The sequence below is a fragment of the Astyanax mexicanus genome, chromosome 8 (assembly GCF_023375975.1).
Source record: "Astyanax mexicanus isolate ESR-SI-001 chromosome 8, AstMex3_surface, whole genome shotgun sequence".
NCBI lineage: Eukaryota > Metazoa > Chordata > Actinopteri > Characiformes > Acestrorhamphidae > Astyanax > Astyanax mexicanus.
In genome coordinates, this window is record NC_064415.1 from 44,852,946 (window position 1) to 44,876,017 (window position 23,072).

The following is a 23,072-nucleotide window of genomic DNA, read 5'->3' on the forward strand; positions in this document are numbered from 1 at the left end:
AAGAAGCAAATACAGCTTGCTAGCTAATGCTAGCCAGTTAGCATAACAAGCTATCACACTGGAGTGAGGGTAGCTCAGCTCTGTGGAGTCAAACACTCCATCCTGCCTGAAGAAACATGAGAACAGATTTTGGTAGTAACTATAGCCCTGCTTAAATATATTAATACTGTAGCTCGAAGAACAATATTAATCCACATTAAACTGAATTTATTTGTTAAATTGTTATTAAGTTGTTGCCGTATCTCTTTTTAAGGTCTACATTTTAAGGATTTACATCCTTCTGACATGCTGACCCTGAAGTCTGATTTCTTCATATACTGTGTACTTTTGTGGGACAAGGTAAAGCCTTAATTTAAGACCTATGTGTTTTATATTATATATATATATATATATATATATATATATATATATATATATATATATATATATATATATACTTCTAACAGTAAAGTAAGTCACAAACTTACATTAAAGCCCAGTCATGCAAAAAATAAACAAATAAATATACAAACAAACAAATAAATAAAAATACAGGAGATGTAACATAAAACTGTCCGAATCTTGAAAGATACCATGACATTTTTGGTCATACCGCTCAGCACTAATTTGGATTAAACTGAATTAAATCTAAAGGAGAGGTGTAGATCAGTATACAGTGTGCTGCTGTGAGTGTGTGTTGGTACGTACGAGGTGGAGTTGATGGTGGTATAGCCTGAGGGACACTCTGGGATGCACGCCCCCTGGTGGATGACATACTCGTAGCACTCGCCGCCTTTTCCCTGCTTGCCCTGCTTGCACCTGTTGTGCAGGGCCTGGCAGAAGGCGAAGTCCACACACCTCCAACCTTTAAATGTGTAGAAGCCAGCTGGGCACCTCTCCACACACTCCCCCTGGTGGAGGAAGTTCCTGCAGGCCACGCACTTTCTTGGAGAGCTTGGTTCCATGCAGCCACCCAGACACTGATCATGGCAGCACTGATTATCCTTAGTGCAGGCTCTGTGTTTACAGGACGACGGACACACTGTGGAGAAACGAGAGAAAAAAAAAAGAGGGATTAGAGCAGTGGTACTGTGAACATTACATAAACATTCTAATTTGATATTGAATAAATTCTTAGAGATAAGATTATGATTAGAATTTACTACTAATTTAAAATTTATGTTTACTTTTAAAACGATATAATTAAGTGTGACCTTCATGTACAACATAGCCAAGCCTTAAAAATCGACTGGGTTAATAAATAAAATAGACTAAAGGTTAATAAACTCATGTAAGGGTGTAAGGGTGCTTTTAAAGATAAATGTTGATAGTATGTCCAATACCATCCCACATGTTTTCAATCGTGGATATAAAAGCGTTCCCTCTGACAAGAGCTACCACTTGGATACAAGGATCAGCAGTTCCAATCCTGGATAATTCTACTAGTAATGTATTTCCGCCCTCCAAAAATAGCCTCTGGCTGGGGGAGTCCTAAAGAGTTGGTGGGGTAATTGGTCTCCAAATTGGGAAGATTTCATTCACTCTATGAAATTCGGACGCAACTATACACCATTTTTTTTTATAAAACAGCATGGTAATGAAATAAAGAAATAAAACACAGATCAATATAAACACAAAGAAGGAATTAAACCCCAGCTTTCTTTATCTCCCTGCATTGTGACATCCGCTGACAAAATGCCTGGGCACCACTGGACAGGACATTCCTTAAAGTCCTTAAAACTGGACTCATCTGCACGCAAGACACACTTACAGAGGGGCAGTGGATCTGTTATGCAACTCCTAAAATGGAGTAACCACATTCCTCTCTCTTGCTCGCTCTCTTTCTTTCTTTCTCTCTCTTTCTCTCTCTCTCTCCCTCTCTCTTTTTTCCCCTCCCACACACACACACACACACACACACACACACACAAGCACAGAAGCTCACAGCAGCCAACCATTTGACAACATGCTGGATTCTCTCCCCTGGATTCGAGGAAAACTCCAGAACGTTTACATATTTCCTTACCAGCACCCACACCCCTTCCCTACTCCACCCCGGCCCCCCAGCACAATGCTTTATTTGGTTATACATACAACCCATTAAAGGGCCCGTATGCTGCAAATAAACCCTTTAATGAACCAAGTTTCTACGCCTCTGAACCCACTGTTCACCCCTGCACTTCATCTCTGCAAAATGAGCCTTTGTGACCACATGATCATTTTCTGCATATTTACAGTGTCTATATACTCACTGAAGTTAAGGAACAGTCCTGATAGTGTCTGTAGAGTAAATGTATTTATGGTATTTAAGATTGAGAGTATTTACAGTTTGACTCATCTAGATTTCAATAGTGATTGTACTTGGCCTTAAAAGTATTTGTACTCTAATCTTCATTTAAATAGTAATCTGCCTTGAGATTATTTGTACTCAGACTCACCTAGATTTCAATAATAATTGTTCACAGCCTTCAGAGCTCAGCTTTCATAGTATTTGTAAGTCTGACATGTCTTGGTCTCTATGCTATTTGTATATGAAAAGATATTTTAAAGATATTAAATGTTTTTTGATAAAGCCCTGCTGCCCAGTGCACTTTACCCAATACTGTGTGTGTGTGTGTGTATGTTGCACATGCTCCCTCTTGCTCCCCATGTGGAGTTTATTTTTAACCGGTTCTCTCAGAGACTGTGTGTGTGTGTGTTTGGTAGATGAAGGTGAAACGTCTCTCTGCTGAATATAACTCTAAACTCCCCTCTGTGACCTCCACTCTTTATCTATTACTGCTCTCTCTCCTGCAGTCCTCTTTACATTGTTGTGTGTGTGTTCTGTAAAGATCTACACAAGTTTCTGAAAGGAGGAAATGCTCCCACAAAACGAGACAAGCCTGAGTACAAACCTAGGCTGAGACAATAAAAATCAATGAATAAAGTCAAGTGATGTCATACTGGGTCACTGTCCAATCAGGTACTTGTTACTATGCAGTTGCTAAGCACTGTTTGTTGCTTATCACTCTCTATAACTGGTCTAAGCGTGTTCCAGGTGTTCAGAGTTCTGTGTAGTCATAATAACGAACACATATCATATTATTTCCCAGCCCTGCACAGCGCTGCTGCTCAGCCAGTCCTGATCCGGCTCCAGAATGAAGAGAATCCAGTTCGGGTTCCAGCTGCAGCCACAGATCCACCCTCAGCCCTGAGCTGTGCATTGGCTGACTGAGGAACGCAGCCACTCACAGACTTCAATACTGACACACACACACACACACTAACAAACACAGTTTACACAGAGAAACAAAGCAGATCAGAGAGAGAAAAGGAGAGAAAAAGAGAAAGAAAAGAGGGAGGAAGAGATTTTCCTAATTTATTCCCCTGAAATAAAAACGGTGCCTTTAAAACGGATACATGTAAATACGTTTACTTATTATTGGTTGTCCTATTTCAAGAGAGGGAGTGGGTAAACCGTGTGTGTGTGTGTGTGTGTGTGTATACATATGTGAGAATGCGAGAGGGAAACAGTCAAATCTGAAAATCTGGTGGCTCTCAATTTTTGATCAAATGTCCCATCTAAAATAAACAGGTCATAAATTTGACTTAATAATGTCTTAATTCTGAAAAAGTAATACCAATAATTACTATAAATGGTAAATGTAACAATTAATTAAGTTTCAATGAATATGTAAAATTATAATAAATATATAATTGTAACCATATATTAACATAGCACACTCAGAACAATCATATTACCTTAATGAACTTTTCCTTTTTATCATTTTTTTTAATCATTGTCATACTTATTTGAATTAGAGAACATGGTCAGTGTGAGCTGAAGGTCTAGGTGGACGGTACAGGCTGCTCTGTCGGCTGAATGTAGGTCATGCTTTAACGTTAGCACTCCTCTGAGGGCGAGCGAGGGAGGGGGAACAGCATTAGTTAATAGAAAACAGCTCAACGTCTACACTCAGAAATGTCCACGTGCTGACCAGAGACTAACGGCTCTTTAGATGCACCTCCTCATAGCTCCACCACAAAACAGAAGAACAAACAGGCCTGAGCTCAGACTTCACTGAGGGGCAGAGTCTGTAAAACACTTCCTGAGTACCCTTTTAAACCTGCAGCAACACTTACAGAAGATCAGTCCAAGCTCAGATCTCCTAAACGCTGCTGCTGCTGACGCCATCAGAAGTCTCCGACAGTGGTAACTAGTGTTGCACTGATATAGTATTTGTATTATAGATACGGCCACTTACACACAGTATCGATATCGGCAATAGAGAGCACCAATACCATGAAGCAGTTACTGACTCTACTAGACGGCAGCTGACGAAAGCCAGCAGCATTGTCTGCAAATATCAATATTAATCGGCAACTATCGAGCACCTATAAAAAAGTAGCATCAGTATTGGTACTGGATGGGAAAGTGGTACTGGTGAATTCCCAGTAGTAACACTGCAGATAAACTCACTTAATTTTACTTCTGGTGGCCTTTTCTTAAACAAGGGCATTTGAATTTACAGCATGACCTTCACCCGAGTACAGCAGCTTTTCAAGTGTTGAGTGTGCCATCGGTTTTGGCACTCTGACCATCAAGACAGCTGTTCTATTCAGAACCATGGCACCTTAAAGAACCATTTTAATGCATAAATGTTTTCATTGCATTCATGCTTCTTTGCCTGGTTATAGAGTTCTGTTCTTTAAAGGAGAACTCCGGGGTGTAAAATGGGCTTTTGAATAGCACACCTCCATTCTCCCACAGTGTTCCGAGATTCAGAAATTTGACCAGTTTGTTCAGACTGGGTGACACAGGGCATAAATTGTCCTGATCAATCGCTTTTTTCACTGTTATCCAGACTACGTAGACTCCTCATAGCGTAGTAGCTGGCACCAGGAGTAATGGTGGTGCTCGGAAACTCGCATAATAGGACGTAAACAGTCATTTTTAATAAGCTTCTTGTGCACTTATTGTGCAGTTATGAATGCATCGTTTTAAACGTCAGGGCTCTCCGGATTCCAGCAAGGAGGTGTGGAGCTACTTTGAGCTGGATAACGGTAGAAAAAGTGTCACCCAGTCTGTAGGGTGTTTGGACAAATTTCTGGATCTCGGAACGCTGTGGTTGCGCTGTTCATCAAAGAGAAACTCTTGTAGATGTTTTTTAAATCGTTCAAATATGATCAAAGTTCACAATAAATCCCACTACTGTTCTAATTCAAAGAATCCCTTTTCACAAGTACAATGTATAGAACTATTCCTGTCACAAAGACTATATTTTTGGACAACACATTGTTTCATAAATAATGGCTTTAAATTATTGTCAATCTCTGAAAATGTTATTCCACTTATAAAATGATCCTTTAAAATAATAATGCAACTGCACCCTTTAAAATAGCAAATAACTTTTTAAATAAGAATCTTCAGACGTTTAAATTGAAATACAAGAAATGTTTAAATATCCTAAATCAATAAAATATAGAGTAATATTAAGGTCAGTAAAATGACTAAAGTCACATCTGTATAATGTAAAATGAGCTGATACATTATTATCTGGACATTCCTAAACAGAACCCTGTATGTTCAGATTAGGGCTGCATGATATTGGGGAAGAAAACACCTGTGACCAGTTGTTCTGTGTTCTGTGCTGCAATGTAAAAAAAAAAATGGAATTTCACAAACTCACAAAATCCATGATTCAAAACATCATTTTATGAATGTCCCCTATGCCCCTAAAAATCTATATCTAATCTTATAATATTTTTACCACCCGGCTCTATTATCGCGTGATCACGTTAACTATACTGCCTATGTTTTTCCGAAATAGTTTGTGATGTAAACTTGAATAATTATTTTTCTGACTAAATTGTCGACACATTTACAAAACCTTAGAGATTTAGGAGCATCATGGATTAAATGACTTTTACACTATTGTTTATTTAGTGTTGAAAAGAGTTCTGCTATCATATTAAACCAGGTGTGAAAACAGCCTGAAATGAAAGAACCAAACTTCAGACACAGCTATCCACTTGTTTAAAAACATTCAGGCTGAGGTGTTGTCCTGAATTCTCCCCCAAATTGTGCCAAAGGTCAGCATCAGGCCCATAGGGCGTCACCTTGAGGGGCGTTCCATACTGATCCTGAATCAGATGTACAGCCACTGTCGACTGATGAGATGAATCCCACAGGTGGACGCTCTTTCAGAAAATAAACGGGTGATTGTACGCTCTGTCATAACATTTTCAGGCCTCCCATCCCCAAAAGCCCCCTGCCTGGAGGCATGGGGCCCTCCGAATTCCACAGGGACGGGGGGTCTCGCTGGGTCGCCTAGCTTTCTCCGGCCAGAGCGCCTCAGTCATTACTTCAGCACGCCAGTCTGATGAAGGACTCGGATTGTTAGCGAATTTATGCCCCCATTCAAAAAGAGGGCAGCCCGCTAAGCTATGGAGAGGGGTCTGTGCTGAGGGTCTCATCAAGTAGACCTGAAAGTTTCTGGATTTAAAAGGTTAATAAAAAATAAAAAAAAACTGCAGTACTTTTACACTTTTGACTGCATTTAAACACAGCAACTAAAACAGCAGATCCAATCCTTAAGATTCATATACAACATTCAGCTGAACAGTTCAGGCTCCTAAACTGACGTGAAAATGCAAATAAGCAATGCTGATGTTGATTCTCCATTTATATCCTTTGTGGTCTGGTTCTCTGCCTGGTTAAATGGTTCGTCAAGGGTTCCTTAGTTTGAAAAGCTTAAACCAGAGGTTTTCAACCTTTTCCACCACACTGTCACCACCTGTTCATAGCAAGAAAACACTGGCCAGAAGAAAATGATTATTTTACCTGTTTGAGAAATCTCAACTGTGGGCCCCTAATGCAGACAATCTGATTGTGTTCATTTTGCTAAATGGCATTACCTTTGGTATTACTTCTGCAACATGCTTAACATTTGTGGTTCTATTATATTTATATAAAGATTTAGTTTGAACATGATTTAGCTCTTGATTTGTAATTGGGATGCGTAGTGCAGACGCAGAATTTGTCTGCAGCAAATGCAGTGGTAACCAGTTTGATTCAGGCACAGCAGACGAGCAGGGTCATATAATATAAAGTTCTAATGATACATGACGCATATAGAGATCACTCATTGCACACATTCAGCAAGTGCACTGTGGCAGCAGCTTGCATGAATGTGAGAGCAGCGCATATCAAGTGCAGGTACCGGCCCGCTACGTATTACTGCCTCGATACTGCTCGATTAGGTGACTCGTCTTAGGTTCTTTGATCTGTATTGCTAAAATTGTTCTGTACCTGATTTAATTATTCTAAATTATTCTTTAGGATTGCGTCAGTGGTTCACTGTCTGTCTCTTGACTGTTAACCTTATGATTTACCATATTATGTAATTTGGGCGTAAAACCTTTTAAAGATGGTTCTATAATCGCAAGATGGGGGATCTACTTTTCTTATAAATCAAAGCACCTGCAGTAGAGGTGCATTAGTGCTGCTGTTTGACTGCAGTGTAAGAGAACTCTCCATGTTAAAGTCAGAATGGTCAGTTTATTAAATAAAGAGGCCACACAGTCAAAGAACCCTTTATCAGTACTGTGTGGAACTGGTTTTCAGTAGATAGTGATCAGAGACTGTGGAAATAAAGACAGATTTTCTTCATGAGTAGCTAGATTTAAGCCTTTAGTGGAGCACCCCACAGCACCCCAGAGCCCTGCTGAGCACTGCGATATGAAAACGAGCACTCTACCTAATGAGAGTGTTATATTCCCGAGCTCTGAGAACATCCTGTTCAGTCTCGATGGTGTGAGAGCGTGCGTGTTTGGGTGGATTAAGGCGTTCATGTGATCTAACGAATGTAAAGAACATCACAGGCTCAGCTGTGTTTTTAAAGAGGGTATCAACTCTATTATATATCTACATCTTAATATCTATATGTAGTGATATATTGGCAGTATATGGTGCAAAACATTGAGACATGATTAGATAGTAAAGTGGAATAGGATGTTCCAGGTAGGAGTGGGGCTGTAGTTTCTGTAGTTTTGGGCTCTCGCTGTTGTTTCACTGTTTCTTATATTTACTCAAAGCCAGAGGAATGGCAGCTCATTAGCCTTAATTATCCCTAGCTTAGTGGCTCGCTAATGAGATTAGGCTGGACGTTAAAACTGTGTGTGTATGAGAGAGAGAGTGAGCGAGAGTGAGAGAGAATTAGAACATTTCTGTGGTTGTATTGTTTTAAAACAATGCTGTTTAATGAGTTTAATAATTCATATATATGGAGCACCATGCACTAGATTAAAGGGCCAAAACTTTATATTTCTATTTATTTGATGCTTTACACACAACACTTTCTCATTCAATGCTTTTAGGTTTTTTTTTTCCTAAACTGTAAATGAATACTGAAGCCACCCAGACTATGAAGGAACACATAAGGAATTGTAGTAACTTAAGTGTTAAACAAACCAAAATACTCTATGAAGCATTTAAGTGCTCTTATCTGAGACCTGTTAACCTACAGTTTCTGAGACTGGTAACTCTGATGAACTTATCCTGTGCAGCAGAGGTTATCTTGGTCTTCCTTTTCTGCGGCGATCCTGATGAGAGCCAGTTTCATCATAACACTTTTAACAGTTTATGTGACTGCACTTGAGGATACTTTCAAAGTTCTCACATTTTTTCAGATTGACTGACCTTCATTTCTAAAAGTATTTTTTGCTTTACTTAGTTGAGTTGTTCTTACCATAATATGTATTAGAACATTACTCAAATAGAGCTATTCACTGTATACCTGTAAATCTACCTCTTCACAACTTTACAACTGATGCTCTCAAACACATTAAGAGACATGAAACTTCTGACCAGTTTAGCACAGCTGTTTACTGCAATCCATTCCAGGTAAAATAGAGAAAGAGGGAGGGCAAGAGACATTGAGAGAAAGAGAGAGAAAGAGGGTGAGAGAGAAACAGAGAGAAAGAGAGGGCAAGAGAAAGAAAGAGATTAGACAGGCTTTAATTGCAAAAAGCTGAATGGGTAGAGGTGAAATGCTATATACTGTGAGCTGAATGGATGGGTCTAAAGTACGGTAGGCTAAACTGCTGAAAGCTAAATGGGACCAAACTGCAGCAAACTAAACATAAACTGCTGTAAATTTCAAAAGAGCATGAATACCTGTTCATGTTACATGTGCATTGCTACTTTAAAGTACCTTAAATTATAATTTGACTCTAAAATGAATTACTTTGATAATTATTAGTACAGTACTGTCGCTGTGAGATTTGTTTTGTTTCTCCACAGTCAGAGAGGAGTCACGGTTTTTCTGGAAGTTTCCAGGTTGAATGGTGAGCGGTCAGTTCGGAGGTTTATTTAATAAACTGTGCAGACTGTAAACAGGGGGAGTCATTTGTGTGTTACTGGTGTGTAAAGGGCAGTGTGAATAACGGACTGAGATGACGTTGCACAGCGACACCTCCTGCTGTCCAAGACATGACATTCTGCTCTGCTCTCCATTCTTAAACTCAACCAAACCACATCCATATTTAAATCAGCAAATAACCACTTATTTATTCATTTTGTTATTTACAGTTCCAATTTTATAACAAATTACTATCTTTATTAAAACAGTGTTTTAAAAATCAGTTTCCAATTCAGCCTACAAATTTCCAGTCCCTCCAGTCCCCAGGTGACACCACATCAAGAACCATAATTCAACAACAGCTGATAGAACCACATGGGAAAGAGATGACTTAGTCACATCTTTGTCAATCACTAAGATACAGAGTTACTTTTACTAAAGCTCCTTAATACCTAAAACTACTGTGCAAAACAGAAGCCTTATGTTCCGAAATGTGTCAAGTGGTCAGAAAAATCAAAGGAATGGATGCCATGTTCTCCGGACCAAAGACTTGTCAGCAACAAAAGTCCAAAGCCAGGGTCTGTCACGGTATGGGGGATTGTCAGCACACTTTTACAGGGATGCTCATGCTGTTTTCAACAAGTCAATGAAAAACCATATGCTGCACATATTATAAAGGCATGGGTTGGGAAGAAGAGGGTATGGCTGCTGGACCGGCCTGTCCCCAAAAAACAATGTGTGGAGAAATTTTAAGAAAACCCGTCCTGTTACACACCTTAAGATGTGTTTGCAGGAAGAATGGGTGAATGGTGGTAAATTCTTGATTTGTAACGTGTTGCAGATCTGAAATGCAGGAATGGATTTGTATTAAATAACATTAAGTAGAGCGCATAAAACGTAAAATATCTACTCCTACTGCCTGCTTTCAAATAAAAGTCAAAGAAAATGTAAAAAAAACACTGTACTTTTTCTTTTTAAATGGCTGTTTCCATGATTTGATTTGTGGATTTTGTTTGCTTAAAAACCCACACAGACAGGCAGATGATTTTATGATTCTAGTCATGCCTGAATGAATAAACTAATAAAATGCTTATTAGCATACCACAGCTTCTGCACACTGTGTCATATTTCTATTCGTTATGAACATCATCATCATCACCATCATCATCATGTGAAGCGCAGTCAGACGCTGTAAACAGTTTCATTAGTGGTGCTGGGCTGTAATGGAGGAAAAACACAGCAAGGGCATGCTGAGTCACTGCTGCTACTGAGCGGCTCGCTTTCCAGAGCACTAATCACAGGAAGACTGATGTTTTCATCATAAACACTCTGAATCTACAGCTCCATCAGCCTTGCCAAACAACACACAGCATAAAAACTACTAAAATATCTACACGCTGCACTGAAGCTCTAAAAACAGCTCTCAAAGACTAAATTAAATACCAGTTAATTCAATTATAACTCAACCGTGAGTACAGTACTAGCAGTATTCTAATTAACTTCCAATAAAAGGCTCTATGATTTTACATTGGTTTAACATCAGGGCAACCCAGATGAAACACTCTTAATGCCAACTTCAATTTAATGCACAAAATATTAAACAACCAATGTAATGCAAGCAACTGTGCTGCACTACAACCCAAAAATGTATGTACCTGATCAGACAGAATTTTATATACTGAACTTGAGGTCATACTGCCTGCAATTAAATAAGAGTTAAAGTAAACCACTGCTTTACAAGAAGAAAAGATATTGGTAGTGTAACGCAGGTAACACGATGTGACATTAGTGTTTTATCAGTGTAACATAAGTAATGTCAGTATTATGTTAAACCACTGTAACATGAACAAAAGTAATGCCAGTTTCATCAGTGTATCGCCAGTGTACATCACTGTTTGATCAGTATAAGAGCAATGTAGTGCAGATAACTTAGTGTAGTAACTAAGTTATCTGTAAACTAGTGTAGCGCAAGTGTAGCATCAGAGTGTAATGCATGTAACATCAGAGTACTAGTAATGTAAACCAGCGTAAAGCCAGAGTAACACAGGTAACATCAGCGTACCAATAGTGCAAACCAGCGTAAAGCCAGAGTAACACAGGTAACATCAGCGTACCAGTAGTGTAAACCAGCGTAAAGCCCGAGTAACACAGGTAACATCAGCGTACCAGTAGTGTAAACCAGCGTAAAGCCAGAGTAACACAGGTAACATCAGCGTACCAATAGTGCAAACCAGCGTAAAGCCAGAGTAACACAGGTAACATCAGCGTACCAGTAGTGTAAACTTGCGTAAAGCCAGAGTAACACAGGTAACATCAGCGTACCAATAGTGCAAACCAGCGTAAAGCCAGAGTAACACAGGTAACATCAGCGTACCAGTAGTGTAAACCAGCGTAAAGCCCGAGTAACACAGGTAACATCAGCGTACCAGTAGTGTAAACCAGCGTAAAGCCAGAGTAACACAGGTAACATCAGCGTACCAGTAGTGCAAACCAGCGTAAAGCCCGAGTAACACAGGTAACATCAGCGTACCAGTAGTGCAAACCAGCGTAAAGCCAGAGTTACACAGGTAACATCAGCGTACCAGTAGTGCAAACCAGCGTAAAGCCAGAGTAACACAGGTAACATCAGCGTACCGGTAGTGCAAACCAGCGTAAAGCCAGAGTAACACAGGTAACATCAGCGTACCAGCTGGGTAAACCAGCGTAAAGCCAGAGTAACACAGGTAACATCAGTGTACCAGTAGGGTAAACCACCTTAAAGCCAGAGTAACACAGGTAACATCAGTGTACCAGTAGGGTAAACCAGCGTAAAGCCAGAGTAACACAGGTAACATCAGTGTACCAGTAGTGTAAACTTGCGTAAAGCCAGAGTTACACAGGTAACATCAGTGTACCAGTAGGGTAAACCACCTTAAAGCCAGAGTAACACAGGTAACATCAGTGTACCAGTAGTGTTAACTTGCGTAAAGCCAGAGTTACACAGGTAACATCAGTGTACCAGTAGTGTAAACCACCTTAAAGCCAGAGTTACACAGGTAACATCAGTGTACCAGTAGTGTAAACCACCTTAAAGCCAGAGTTACACAGGTAACATCACTGTAACTTCAGCCAAGTGTCAGAGTAATGCATGAAATGGTCATGTACCACAAGGAACATTGGTGTTTTGTTGGTAACATCATGGTAAATCAGGTACTGCAACAGAGCGTAATATTGGTAACATTAGTGTGATGTTAGTGCAACACAAATTGTTGACACAAATCTTAACCACAGTTCTGTCAACAGCTCTGTCGTACTCAGTGTGAGAGTCGCTTCATACAGATGGTCTGTTTCTGTCCTGAAAGCTCGGCTGATGTAAATTCTAATTTAAGACAACTGAACACTGCGGGTGTCTAATTTGTAAAATGTAAGTTGGGATAATCGAAGACTTAAGGGCGTGTAAAACCTCTGCGCATGTCTTCTGGGCTTTACTGGATGCCTTGAATGACTGGGATTCCAGAAGAAGGGCCTGAACTGCTGGAGATTAGCTTTCATTACAAAGGACAGGAGCTGTGGGCAGGGACGCATAACTCAGAGCAGAACACTGACCCGGGGGGCAAACCGCTGTCCTAACAACACCTCACATCTCAGCCTGTTTTATTTACCTTCAGAAAGTGTGAAGAGCAGCTGCTGTTTTCAGAACATTCCGTGAGAAACAGACGTACAGAAATAAACACATTTAAAACCTACATTAACAAAGTGCTCCATCTTCTAATAAGATAGAGACTGTGTTTGGGCAAGTTCATCAGAGAGTGCTTAGATGAGGAACGAGGAAATTCTGTCCATAATTCAAATGTGAACTGAGCCGTTCAGAGTGGGTTTGCTGTGAAATGCTACCAATATTACACATCTACTGATGCAGATATACACGTTTAACTTACAGAGACTAAACATCCCAGTATAACTTTATAACGTTAAAACTAATCAAAATAAATAAAAAGATGCTTAAATTAATACAAATTTAAAGTAGCCCATGTCAGCATCGCTTAGTCCTTTTACAGCATCCAATAAATATGTTCAACAGTATCAGTTTGAAATATTGGCCAGCGATAGAATTCAGATTTTATGCATATTTATTACATTAATTATCTTCAAGAGATTCATAACCATGTAAGCTAAGTGAAACATGCATAAAATAAAAAAAAGTTTTAATCAGTTAATTTTTTTAAAGAACAGCAAGCAGCAAATTTTTCACAGAACAAGGTGAAAAATATCCATTTTATATTTCAGTTCAGGTAAATGGAAAACATGAAAAATGCCTGCCACACAAAAAAGTTCACAAATTTAAAGTATATACTGAGATGTTCATCGGCAGGTTCTATATGTACAGATTAGGGCTGGACCCGAATATTCGGGTATTCGGATATTCGTTCGTTGAGTAGGTATTCGGTTTTTAATTTTGGTATTCGGATATTCGTTTTTTTTCTCCTTTCCAGAGTTCCACCTCACTCTAACCACTTCTGTTTTCGCGGGTCCCGTCAGAATATCTGTTTGGACTGGGGTAACGAACGGGACCGCACTATGTGGCGGGCGGGCGCGGGATTAAAAGAAGCAATTTTTTTGCGGAGCGGTAACGAGACAGAAACGCGGGAGCGTGGAAGAGTGGGTTTAAAAATCAGTCTCGCGCAGACCTCTATTATACATGATAAAAAAAAATGCAGGCTCTTCGAAACTGATTTATATAATAAAACGTAAGGGGTAATGTGGCAACAGTAGGGGCTAAATCGGTTACAAAAGCCTGGCCTACAAAAATGATGTCTGAACGAATTTCCTCTTATCTAATATAATTTAAAATAGTTTAAAAATATAAAATAATTTCTAAGCAAACGAAATATTTAATATTGAGCTTATAGCCCAAGTGCAAAAATACAAAATCAGTAATACGGCTATGCCCTGCACAATGCTTAAACCGAAATAGACCAAGTACAATAACGTCATTAACAATGACTTTCCTCTACTCTAATATAATTTAACATGGTTTAAAATATAAAATAATTTCTAAACAAACGAAATATTTAATATTGAGCTTATAGCCCAAGTGCAAAAATACAAAATCAGTAATATGCCCTGCACAATCCTTTAACCGAAATAGACCAAGTACAGTTTACAATGACTGTCCTCTAATATAATTAACAATGTTTAAGAATATAAAATACTTCCTGAACAAACGTTTTTTTTTTTTTTTTTTTTTTTTAAGCAAATAGCCTAAGTGTGAAAACACAAACAGCAATTTACTGGGCTGGCTTGCGCAGCGGAGAAACCGTGCAGCAGCCTCCTAGCCTGCTTACGCAGCGGATAAGCCGCGTGTGGGGCAGCAGAAATTCCGGGATGAAAACACAAAGAAATCTGAGCTAAAAACACAGAAAAAATATGGGGGATAAAAACACCAAAAATCCGGGGTGAATATGTCTCGTCGGTCAGAGCAAATTGAACATTTTTCAGTGGATTAAAGGGGCCGTGATTTGCTTTTTTAAATTTTTTTTTTTACCTCTTTTTTAAAAAACGAATATTCGAATATTCGCTTCGAATCAGTGCCGAATATCCGGAGCTCAAAAAACGCTATTCGGGCCAGCCCTAGTACAGATCACATTAAAACAGCAATAGTTCCACACCAATCTCCCATCCTGGATGAGTTAGTATCATTCTCTTCCAACTCTGTATTAATGAAAGGGTTTTAATCAGAACTGCAGGACAGGGTTTACTGAGAGGAGGAATTTAATACACACTTCTATCACAAAATCAAAATCACAGACCAGGTCATTACAGCAGCTAAACACACTGCTGGATTATCTCCACTGATATGGAGAAATCGTTTTTGAATAGATGTGGATTATAGAAATTGGGTCTATGAAAGGTACAGTATTTAAGGACCCACAAAACAGAAAACTGATCTGTACTCACTGTACTCTTTTTAATGAGCGTCTATTTTAATGAGTGTAACATTGCTGTCGATGTAGAGTGTAAATATATTCTACACATTTTCACAAGTTATGGTACATAAACAGACAGCAAGTGGGTCATTAAGTGTTACCACAAAATATGGCTTGGGAGCATTCAGACCTGTATATGTTGTGAGGTGTTATCTAGTGAGTGAAGTTGAGCACTAAAAATGTTCTAATCTTATCATCTTGATTCAGACTTGGACCATTGGCGTAGGAACCGGCCAATGAAAGTGTTTCACTCAATATCAGAAATAGGGGGATTTGTCCCCCCCAAAAATGACACCGCAGGAAAAGCAGAAATTGTAAAAAAAAAATGTTTATTTTGAAAGTGTGCTGACATCTTTTCAAATTAAAGTTAGCTAAAGCAATTATCTCCACAGGGGGTGGGGGTGCTTTTCCTGGCGGGGGTGCTGAATTCGACACAACAGCAGCTTTACACGTGAGGTCAGTGGTGTACCATTAGAGTTGCACGGTGTACCGAAGGTTCGATTCTTTTTCGATACTACGTCATCACAAACGATTCGGTTCTTTAGCGTTCGATGCTTTCGATACTGTATATAGCCCAATCACTAGCTTCAAATGAGTCAAATTAGTAGGCGCGATTTGATTCAGTTCATAAGAAAACTGATTCACACCGCAGCAGTCGGTGTGGCAGGATTCAGATAAACTTAGTGTTCTGAACAAATGAATCGATTCACGCGCAAGCCAGCAGAGCAGCAGCGAGTGTAGAATGGCGACGGCTAAAATAACAGATGTCTCTCGTCCGCGACTTGTGGACAAAACGGGCGCGAGGAGTGAAGTGTGGGAAAATAGTCTGAGATGTAGGCATCTGTTTTTTATTTATATTTTTATTTTTAAATAAAATAACGAAAATAACGAAAACTGAAAGTGAAACTAAACTACTTTATTCATTAGCGCTGTTTTCACTCCCGCAGTTGTACAGCGGGGGGTGTTGTGCCGATTCTGTCCGCGAATCGGGAGTCGGATTCAGTAGCGGATTCGGCACAAGCGCGGCGGCACCTCGCGGTCCGCGGTGTTAGTTGTAAGCGCTCGCGCTAGCCGCAAAATACGACAGAAAACACTGAGGGAGCTGCAGAGTTATGTGTGGGACTAGAATATGAGCACGAGGAGATAAAAGAGAACCTTTACCTCTGAGTAGCTCACATCAGAACACGCAAATCTCTCTCTCTCTCACTCTCGCTCTCTCGCTCTCTCACTCTTTCTCTGTGTCTCTCTCTCGCACGTGAACGCCTCCGCGTTTGACCTGCAGCACTGTGTTTAGCTGTTCTTAAAAATCATTTTAATTAAATAATAGTTCTATGCTTCTATGTTAGTGTTATTTAACATAATAGCAGACAAGCACCCTGATCTCTACAAAGAGCTGAGAAGTCGACAGGTTAGTGGAGTTAGTCAAGATACACTCTGTCTGTAGCTTTACTAAGATTTACTAGCGACTGCTTATTAAAAACGGTAAACGGTTGATTAATAAAACGGAGCAGTGAGTGTTAAAATGAACATAACATTGTAATGTTCTTCTGTCTCTTTATTTTCCTGCCTGCCCGTCAGGTTCACATAGTCAGGCTACCATTACCTCTGGTTTTTAGTTTTAGTTTTTAGGAAGTGTTTAGATAATTATGTTATAGTTAAGGTTATAATAACGAAACTTGTTTTTTGTTCAAATGTTTCATTTTAGAATAAAAACGTTTGCACCTATTGTTCAGTGTTCAATCCAGTTCAGTCAAAAATAAACATTTTATGTTCAGATATTTTTATTGTTTTTTTTTCTTCCAAGTATCGTTTTGGTATCGAGAATCGTGATACTACAGTTGGTATCGGTATCGAAGTCAAAATTTTGGTATCGTGACAACCCTATGTACAATAACAATATACTGCAATAAAAACAACTTTTGGTTAATGTGTTGTTCTGCTAACAGACTGGGAGGGTTTGGGTTATATAACTGCTGCCAAAAATCTCTATAAAAGGTAACGTTACATCCCCCCTCAAAGTCAAACCCGCTCTTACACCTGTGTGGATGATTCTCAATCAATTGACAAACAACAAAAAAAAGCATTTCTACATGTTAGTTATAACCGAAAACCTAAAGATACGACGCAAAAGATGGAACTCAGAAGTTGGGTCCAGAGCGTGTCTGTTAGTGTTTCTGCTCGATGTGCATATAATAGTGGTCAGATATGCAGGTACATCCTCACGAATGTGGGGCAATTCCAACCGCGGGGCTTCTGAAGCGCCGCCAAGCAGCTCCGCCAACACCTACCACTGCTGTTCACTTCCTCTCAAACATCTAAATCTCCTCTCATTTTACTTATAGAGATATCTAAAGCACTTTATTTTATATCAACTGTTTTTACATCAAATTTTTTTTTCATTGTAAATTTTAGTAAATGTCCAACAAATAATGCATATTATTGTTGTCTTTGTGATATTATCATTATCATTATTCTTATTATTGATTTAACTAATTTAATACTTTTTTTTTAAGGTAAATAATTCAAATTTACTTGCGCTTTAGTATCAGGTAAGCCACTCTGGGAACCCATTCCTGTGTGTATATAAAGCATTACGAAGCCTATTACAATATTTAATCTTCTATTATATAACTTCATAAACCCTTAATACTATATATACACTATACTATATGTATACTATACTATACTATACTATACAATACTATACTATACTATACTATACAATACTATACTATACTATACTATACAATACTATACTATACTATACTATACAATACTATACTATACTATACAATACTATACTATACTATACTATACTATACTATACTATACATAATATTTATAGGCAGATCTTACATAGATCAGCCACAACATTAGAACCAGCTCAATATGTACAGCTCTGGGGGAAAAAAAAAAAAAAAAAAAAAAGAGACGAGTGAGTTTCATTAATTTAATTAAATTGAAATCCTCTGGAATACAATCAAGAGGAAGATAGATGATCACAAGCCATCAAACCAAGCTGAACTGTTTGAATTTTTGCAACAGGAGTGGCACAAAATGATCCAAAAGCAGTGTGGTGGAGGTGGTCATGCCAAAACTGTGATTAAAAACCAGGGTTATTCCACCAGATATTGATTTCTGAACTCTTAAAACTTTATGAATATGAACTTGTTTTCTTTGCATTATTTGAGATCTAGAATTGACGTTGTACATACAATATTCATTTTACTCAAAAATATACCTTTAAATAGCAAAATCAGAGAAACTGATTCAGAAACTAAAATGGTCTCTCAATTTTTTCCAGAGCTATACATTACACTGGTCAGCCATAACATTATAAACAGCTTTTTTTGTTGCTGCTTTTCTGGTATCTGGTTTTAATATTGTAGCTGAAGCTTGCCCTTACTTTACCCTAATAACATTAATCGTGGATTTTGTTTGAATCATTTGATTTATTGAAATAACTATGCTTATGTTTTACTATGCTTAAGATGCCTAAAGATTCCCACGCCTAGTGAGTGGTGAGTGAACCTGGCATCAATACAGGAGACCCAATACACATATCCCACCACACACCGTGACTGAACTGTAACCCCCACCATTCTTCACACTCACAAAAAGACTGTACTGAACCACCCATCACTCTACACACTTAACACACAGAGACTGAATGTCTCTATCCCTGTCAGCAACATGTAGCTTTGTCTCAAAAGTATCTTTTTGATATTTCCTTATGGGATTAAAAAAATAGATATATATCGTATATCGCAATTCAGAAAAATATATCGAGATATAGTTTTTGATCCATATCACCCAGTCCTACTATACATAATATAATAATATACATAATATAATATACATACACAAAAAACATGAAGGACACAGTGCATTTAACAGTGTATGTGTGTGTGTGTGTCTGTGTGTGTCACTGTGTGTACAGGACAAAGCACGTAATTCATCCAGCAGGTTTACAAACACATGTTGGGCTATTAGGAGGAAATGCAGCGTGAAATCACTCGATTTGGCTCATGGGGCTTCAGACAGCGACTCGCTCTGAAGGTCCACACGTCCAACACACCTCAAAAAGCGGTCGACAAACTGAAACCACAGCGTATGTATACACACACACACACACACACACGCACACACACACAGAGTGAGACAAACCTTTTACACTATAAATTAACTTTATTTCTCCCTACTTATCATCAATAATGAGCTCTAAATGAGTGCATTTCAGCTTAATATCAGCTTAATATGGCCAAAAGTAAAGCAGAATAAACTCTTTTGTTTGAGTTACCGTCTCTAAATGTCCAGAGAAGACTATTCTAGTAGCTTTTAAATCATTGCTGTTAGGATCTGATTGCACCCAGCAACAGAAGTAACAGTCAGATCTCAACCCCGGAACGGTCATTACCACACCTCAACCCCTTCCTAATAATTTACTCAAAAAGTACTTAGTAGCCATCATTTCAGAGAACACAGTTCCACTGCTACACAGCTCAAAAGAGAGTCCTATTCTATTGGCAGCACTTTTTACAGATTAGTCAAGGTGTGTGCACTTGCACATCTATGTCAACAAAGGGTTTAATTTAGTTTAATGCAATAAGATCAGTCAAGGTAAGGCAGGTGAGCCGCACCCATCCCCATCTCAGGCTGGGAGGAGTGTAGAGCAGTGCAGGTGCAGTAATGGGAGAGTAATCAGGCGTGTATGATCGTGTGTGTGTGGTTGGGTTCTACAGAGCCAGTAGGGCTCATTGATCGGGCTGTGCGGTTAAACGGAGCTGCTGCCCTCAGGGTAGATGTAAATGTGGTTCAACACGTTTTAATGTGTACTGAGTGTTCGGCTTTCAGCCTTCATCGACCGGCTGATCCCACAGCGGCGTTCCTAAACGGGTTTGGCGGAAAGGAGAAATGGCTTTTAATCCACCACAATGTATTCAACTGCTTTCATCACTGCATTTATTAGGGTCATTAATCTCTCAGAGAACAGAAAGTCAGGTGCTTCTATAGCAGCAGCTGTGGATCAGAACCAAGCCACAATAATGCAGCCATTATTAAAATTATTGACATTATTTACATAAAACCGTTTCCACCAAAATGCTTCAATGTTCATTCTGTTAGGCCCATGAATATTGGGACCATGATCCAATCATCAGGATTCAGGCTCTGCATGTCACCACGCTGGATTTGAAATTAAACAAATGAGATGAAGTGTACACTTTCAGATTTAATTCAAGGGTTTAACCCTTGTGTTAGAGCCAGGAAAAAATAGTTAAAAGTATTTTTTTCAGCATGAAACTTTTTCTGCTTGCCTAAATTAGTGTAATCAACATATAATATGAAAATGGTTCAACTGACATATTTTCAACCACCCTCTGCAAAAACAGAATTGCAACGTTATTTTTCAATATTGTGTAAAACTATTGTGTTCTATATGTTGGTTTCAAAAGTAATTAAGTGGTGGAACACCACTGCACTAAATATTGATAGAGTAATTAGTAATGGAGTTAGTAATGAGATATTCACACTGCTCGTAAGAATTTTTTTTTCAGGGGCCCAAAAGTTTTCTTAAAAGCTACTTAATGAGCTTCATGGGCTATTGCCGGGAACTCAAAAATCCCTGGACATCCACAGAAGACAACAGTCAGGGATGATCACAGAAATCTTTCCATAATGATGAAAAACTCTTCATAACATCCACCCAATTGAAAAACACTCTCCAGGAAGGAGGTTCATCAGTGTCTCAGTCTACCATAAAGAGAAGACATCATGAGAGCAAATACAGAGGGTTCACCACAAGCTGCTAATCATTAATAGAGAGGCCAAATTAGACTATCTATTACATCTAAATCCAGCCCAGTTCTGTCATTCTTTAGACAGGTGAAATTAAGATCAACTTGTACTGTGGTAAGAAGAAAATATGGAGAAGGTATGGAATGGCTTGTCACAAAGCTCACCACATCTTCTGTAAAACATGGTGGTGGTTGGGCATGCACAGCTTCCAGTGGCACTGGGTCACTAGTGTTTATTGAAGATGTGACAGAAGACAGAGGCAGAATGATGAATTCTGAAGTGTACAGAGATTTACTTTCAGCTCAGATTCAACCAAATGCAGCAAGGTTAATTGAAGACTGCTTAACAGTAGAGATGGACACTGACCCAAAATATAATATGAAAGCAATCCTGGAGTTTTTTAAGGTGGAATAAGTGGAATATTCTGCAGAGGTAGGGTCAATCACCAGATCTTATACTGCTGTATTTTACTGGGATAAAATCACTCATACAGTAGAAACAGCAGCAGGAGGTGTTCTGGTTTCTCTGCAGGATGGAGCCAGACCAGCGTTTGACTCTTCTCTGACGGTTCGGTTCCGCACGGCGCTCCACAGCACCCTCTAGCGGTATGGCGGTATGAGAGAAATACATATCGCTTCAAGTGCACCCCGAGGTATACCGTATAAAAGGGTATACCACCTAGTAGGGGTGAAACGATTACTCAAGTAATTCGAGTTACTCAATTAAAAAAATTGATCGTTTAATTGTCTGTGCCTCGAGTAATCATTTAATTCATTTTAAAACGCAGAGGACGGAATTTAGCGCAGACCTTTAATGTGAAACAGCGCTTGGTATTACGTCATCCTCGCCCAGGAAGCAGGAAGTGGAGGAGGCGAAGGGTTTTGGAGCAGAGAGCAGGTAAATATAACTTATAATAAACAAATGAGATTAACATTAATGTACCTTAATAACAGAACGACAGCGCTGTGGAGTGCTGATTATTAGAAATACTGTCTAATGTGTGTGATTAGTTTATTACAACGGAGACAAGTTCTAGACTTAATACAGACTTTATGTAATTAGTAAACTCAGCGCTGTGGAGTTTATAAATAAATACATGTTAAAGTTATCTGGCCATGAATTTACTGTATTGTCATTTAGCTAAGATACACAACATAAAGCCAGTATGTATGCCTTTATTATTGATTAATGTCCTATATTTAATACTTACAAGAAATTCTAAGTTGAAATAATTTTAATTTAATTAATTAAATTAACTATTAAATTATTACTCAAGATATTTATGTCTATTTTGTGTTTTATTTATTTCTATTTGTGTTTGCGATGTGAAAATGTTTGCTGAGAATATAAAAATTAAACCAATTGGTCATTCATTATTAGGTAAAGTTTATTATTTTATGAAATCTTTTATTTTATGTTTTATACAATTACTCGATTAATCTAATGGATTTTTCAGTAGAGTTCAGTAGCTGCAGCCCTACCGCGAGCACCAACTTCAACTGTTTCTCAATTGTGTTATTTCAAATCCAGTGTGGTGCCATGCAGACCCCGAATTATAAAAAATGGTATCATTGTCCAAATATTTATAGACCTAACTGTATACAAATTCTATTGCCTAATATATATAATGCCCTTGTCTGTTTCAATTTTTTACTTGACTGACCCTAATTGCCACCCTGCTCGTTCTGAGACCTTCCCCTGAATTCAGTTAGTCCTAATCATTTGCCTCATTTGTCCAAAATGCCACCAACAGCCTGTAACTACAGGGGTTGGACAATGAAACTGAAACAATAATTTATTGTCCTGACGGACAGTTCTGGTGGAAACAGGAGTTGAGGTGCACATTGAATTCTGCCGTGATTTGATCAGCCGTGGTTTTAGTTTTTTTGGATACAATCCGGGTTAGCACCCGAACATCCCTTTCATACAGCTTCTTCTTGCATCCACAGTTTATAAAACTTGCAATGTGCAATTAATGAAGATTGGCCAA

General features: G+C 38.7%; 1 protein-coding gene across 1 annotated transcript in view; it reads right to left on the reverse strand.

The window, feature by feature from the left end:
• insra (insulin receptor a) overlaps positions 1 to 23,072 on the reverse strand; it is a 159,999-nt gene that overhangs the window by 102,387 nt on the left and 34,540 nt on the right. The window contains exon 3 of the mRNA XM_007236326.4: positions 688 to 1,021. Within this exon, the coding sequence (XP_007236388.3) occupies positions 688 to 1,021 (334 nt within the window). The remainder of the gene's footprint in view (positions 1 to 687; positions 1,022 to 23,072) is intronic.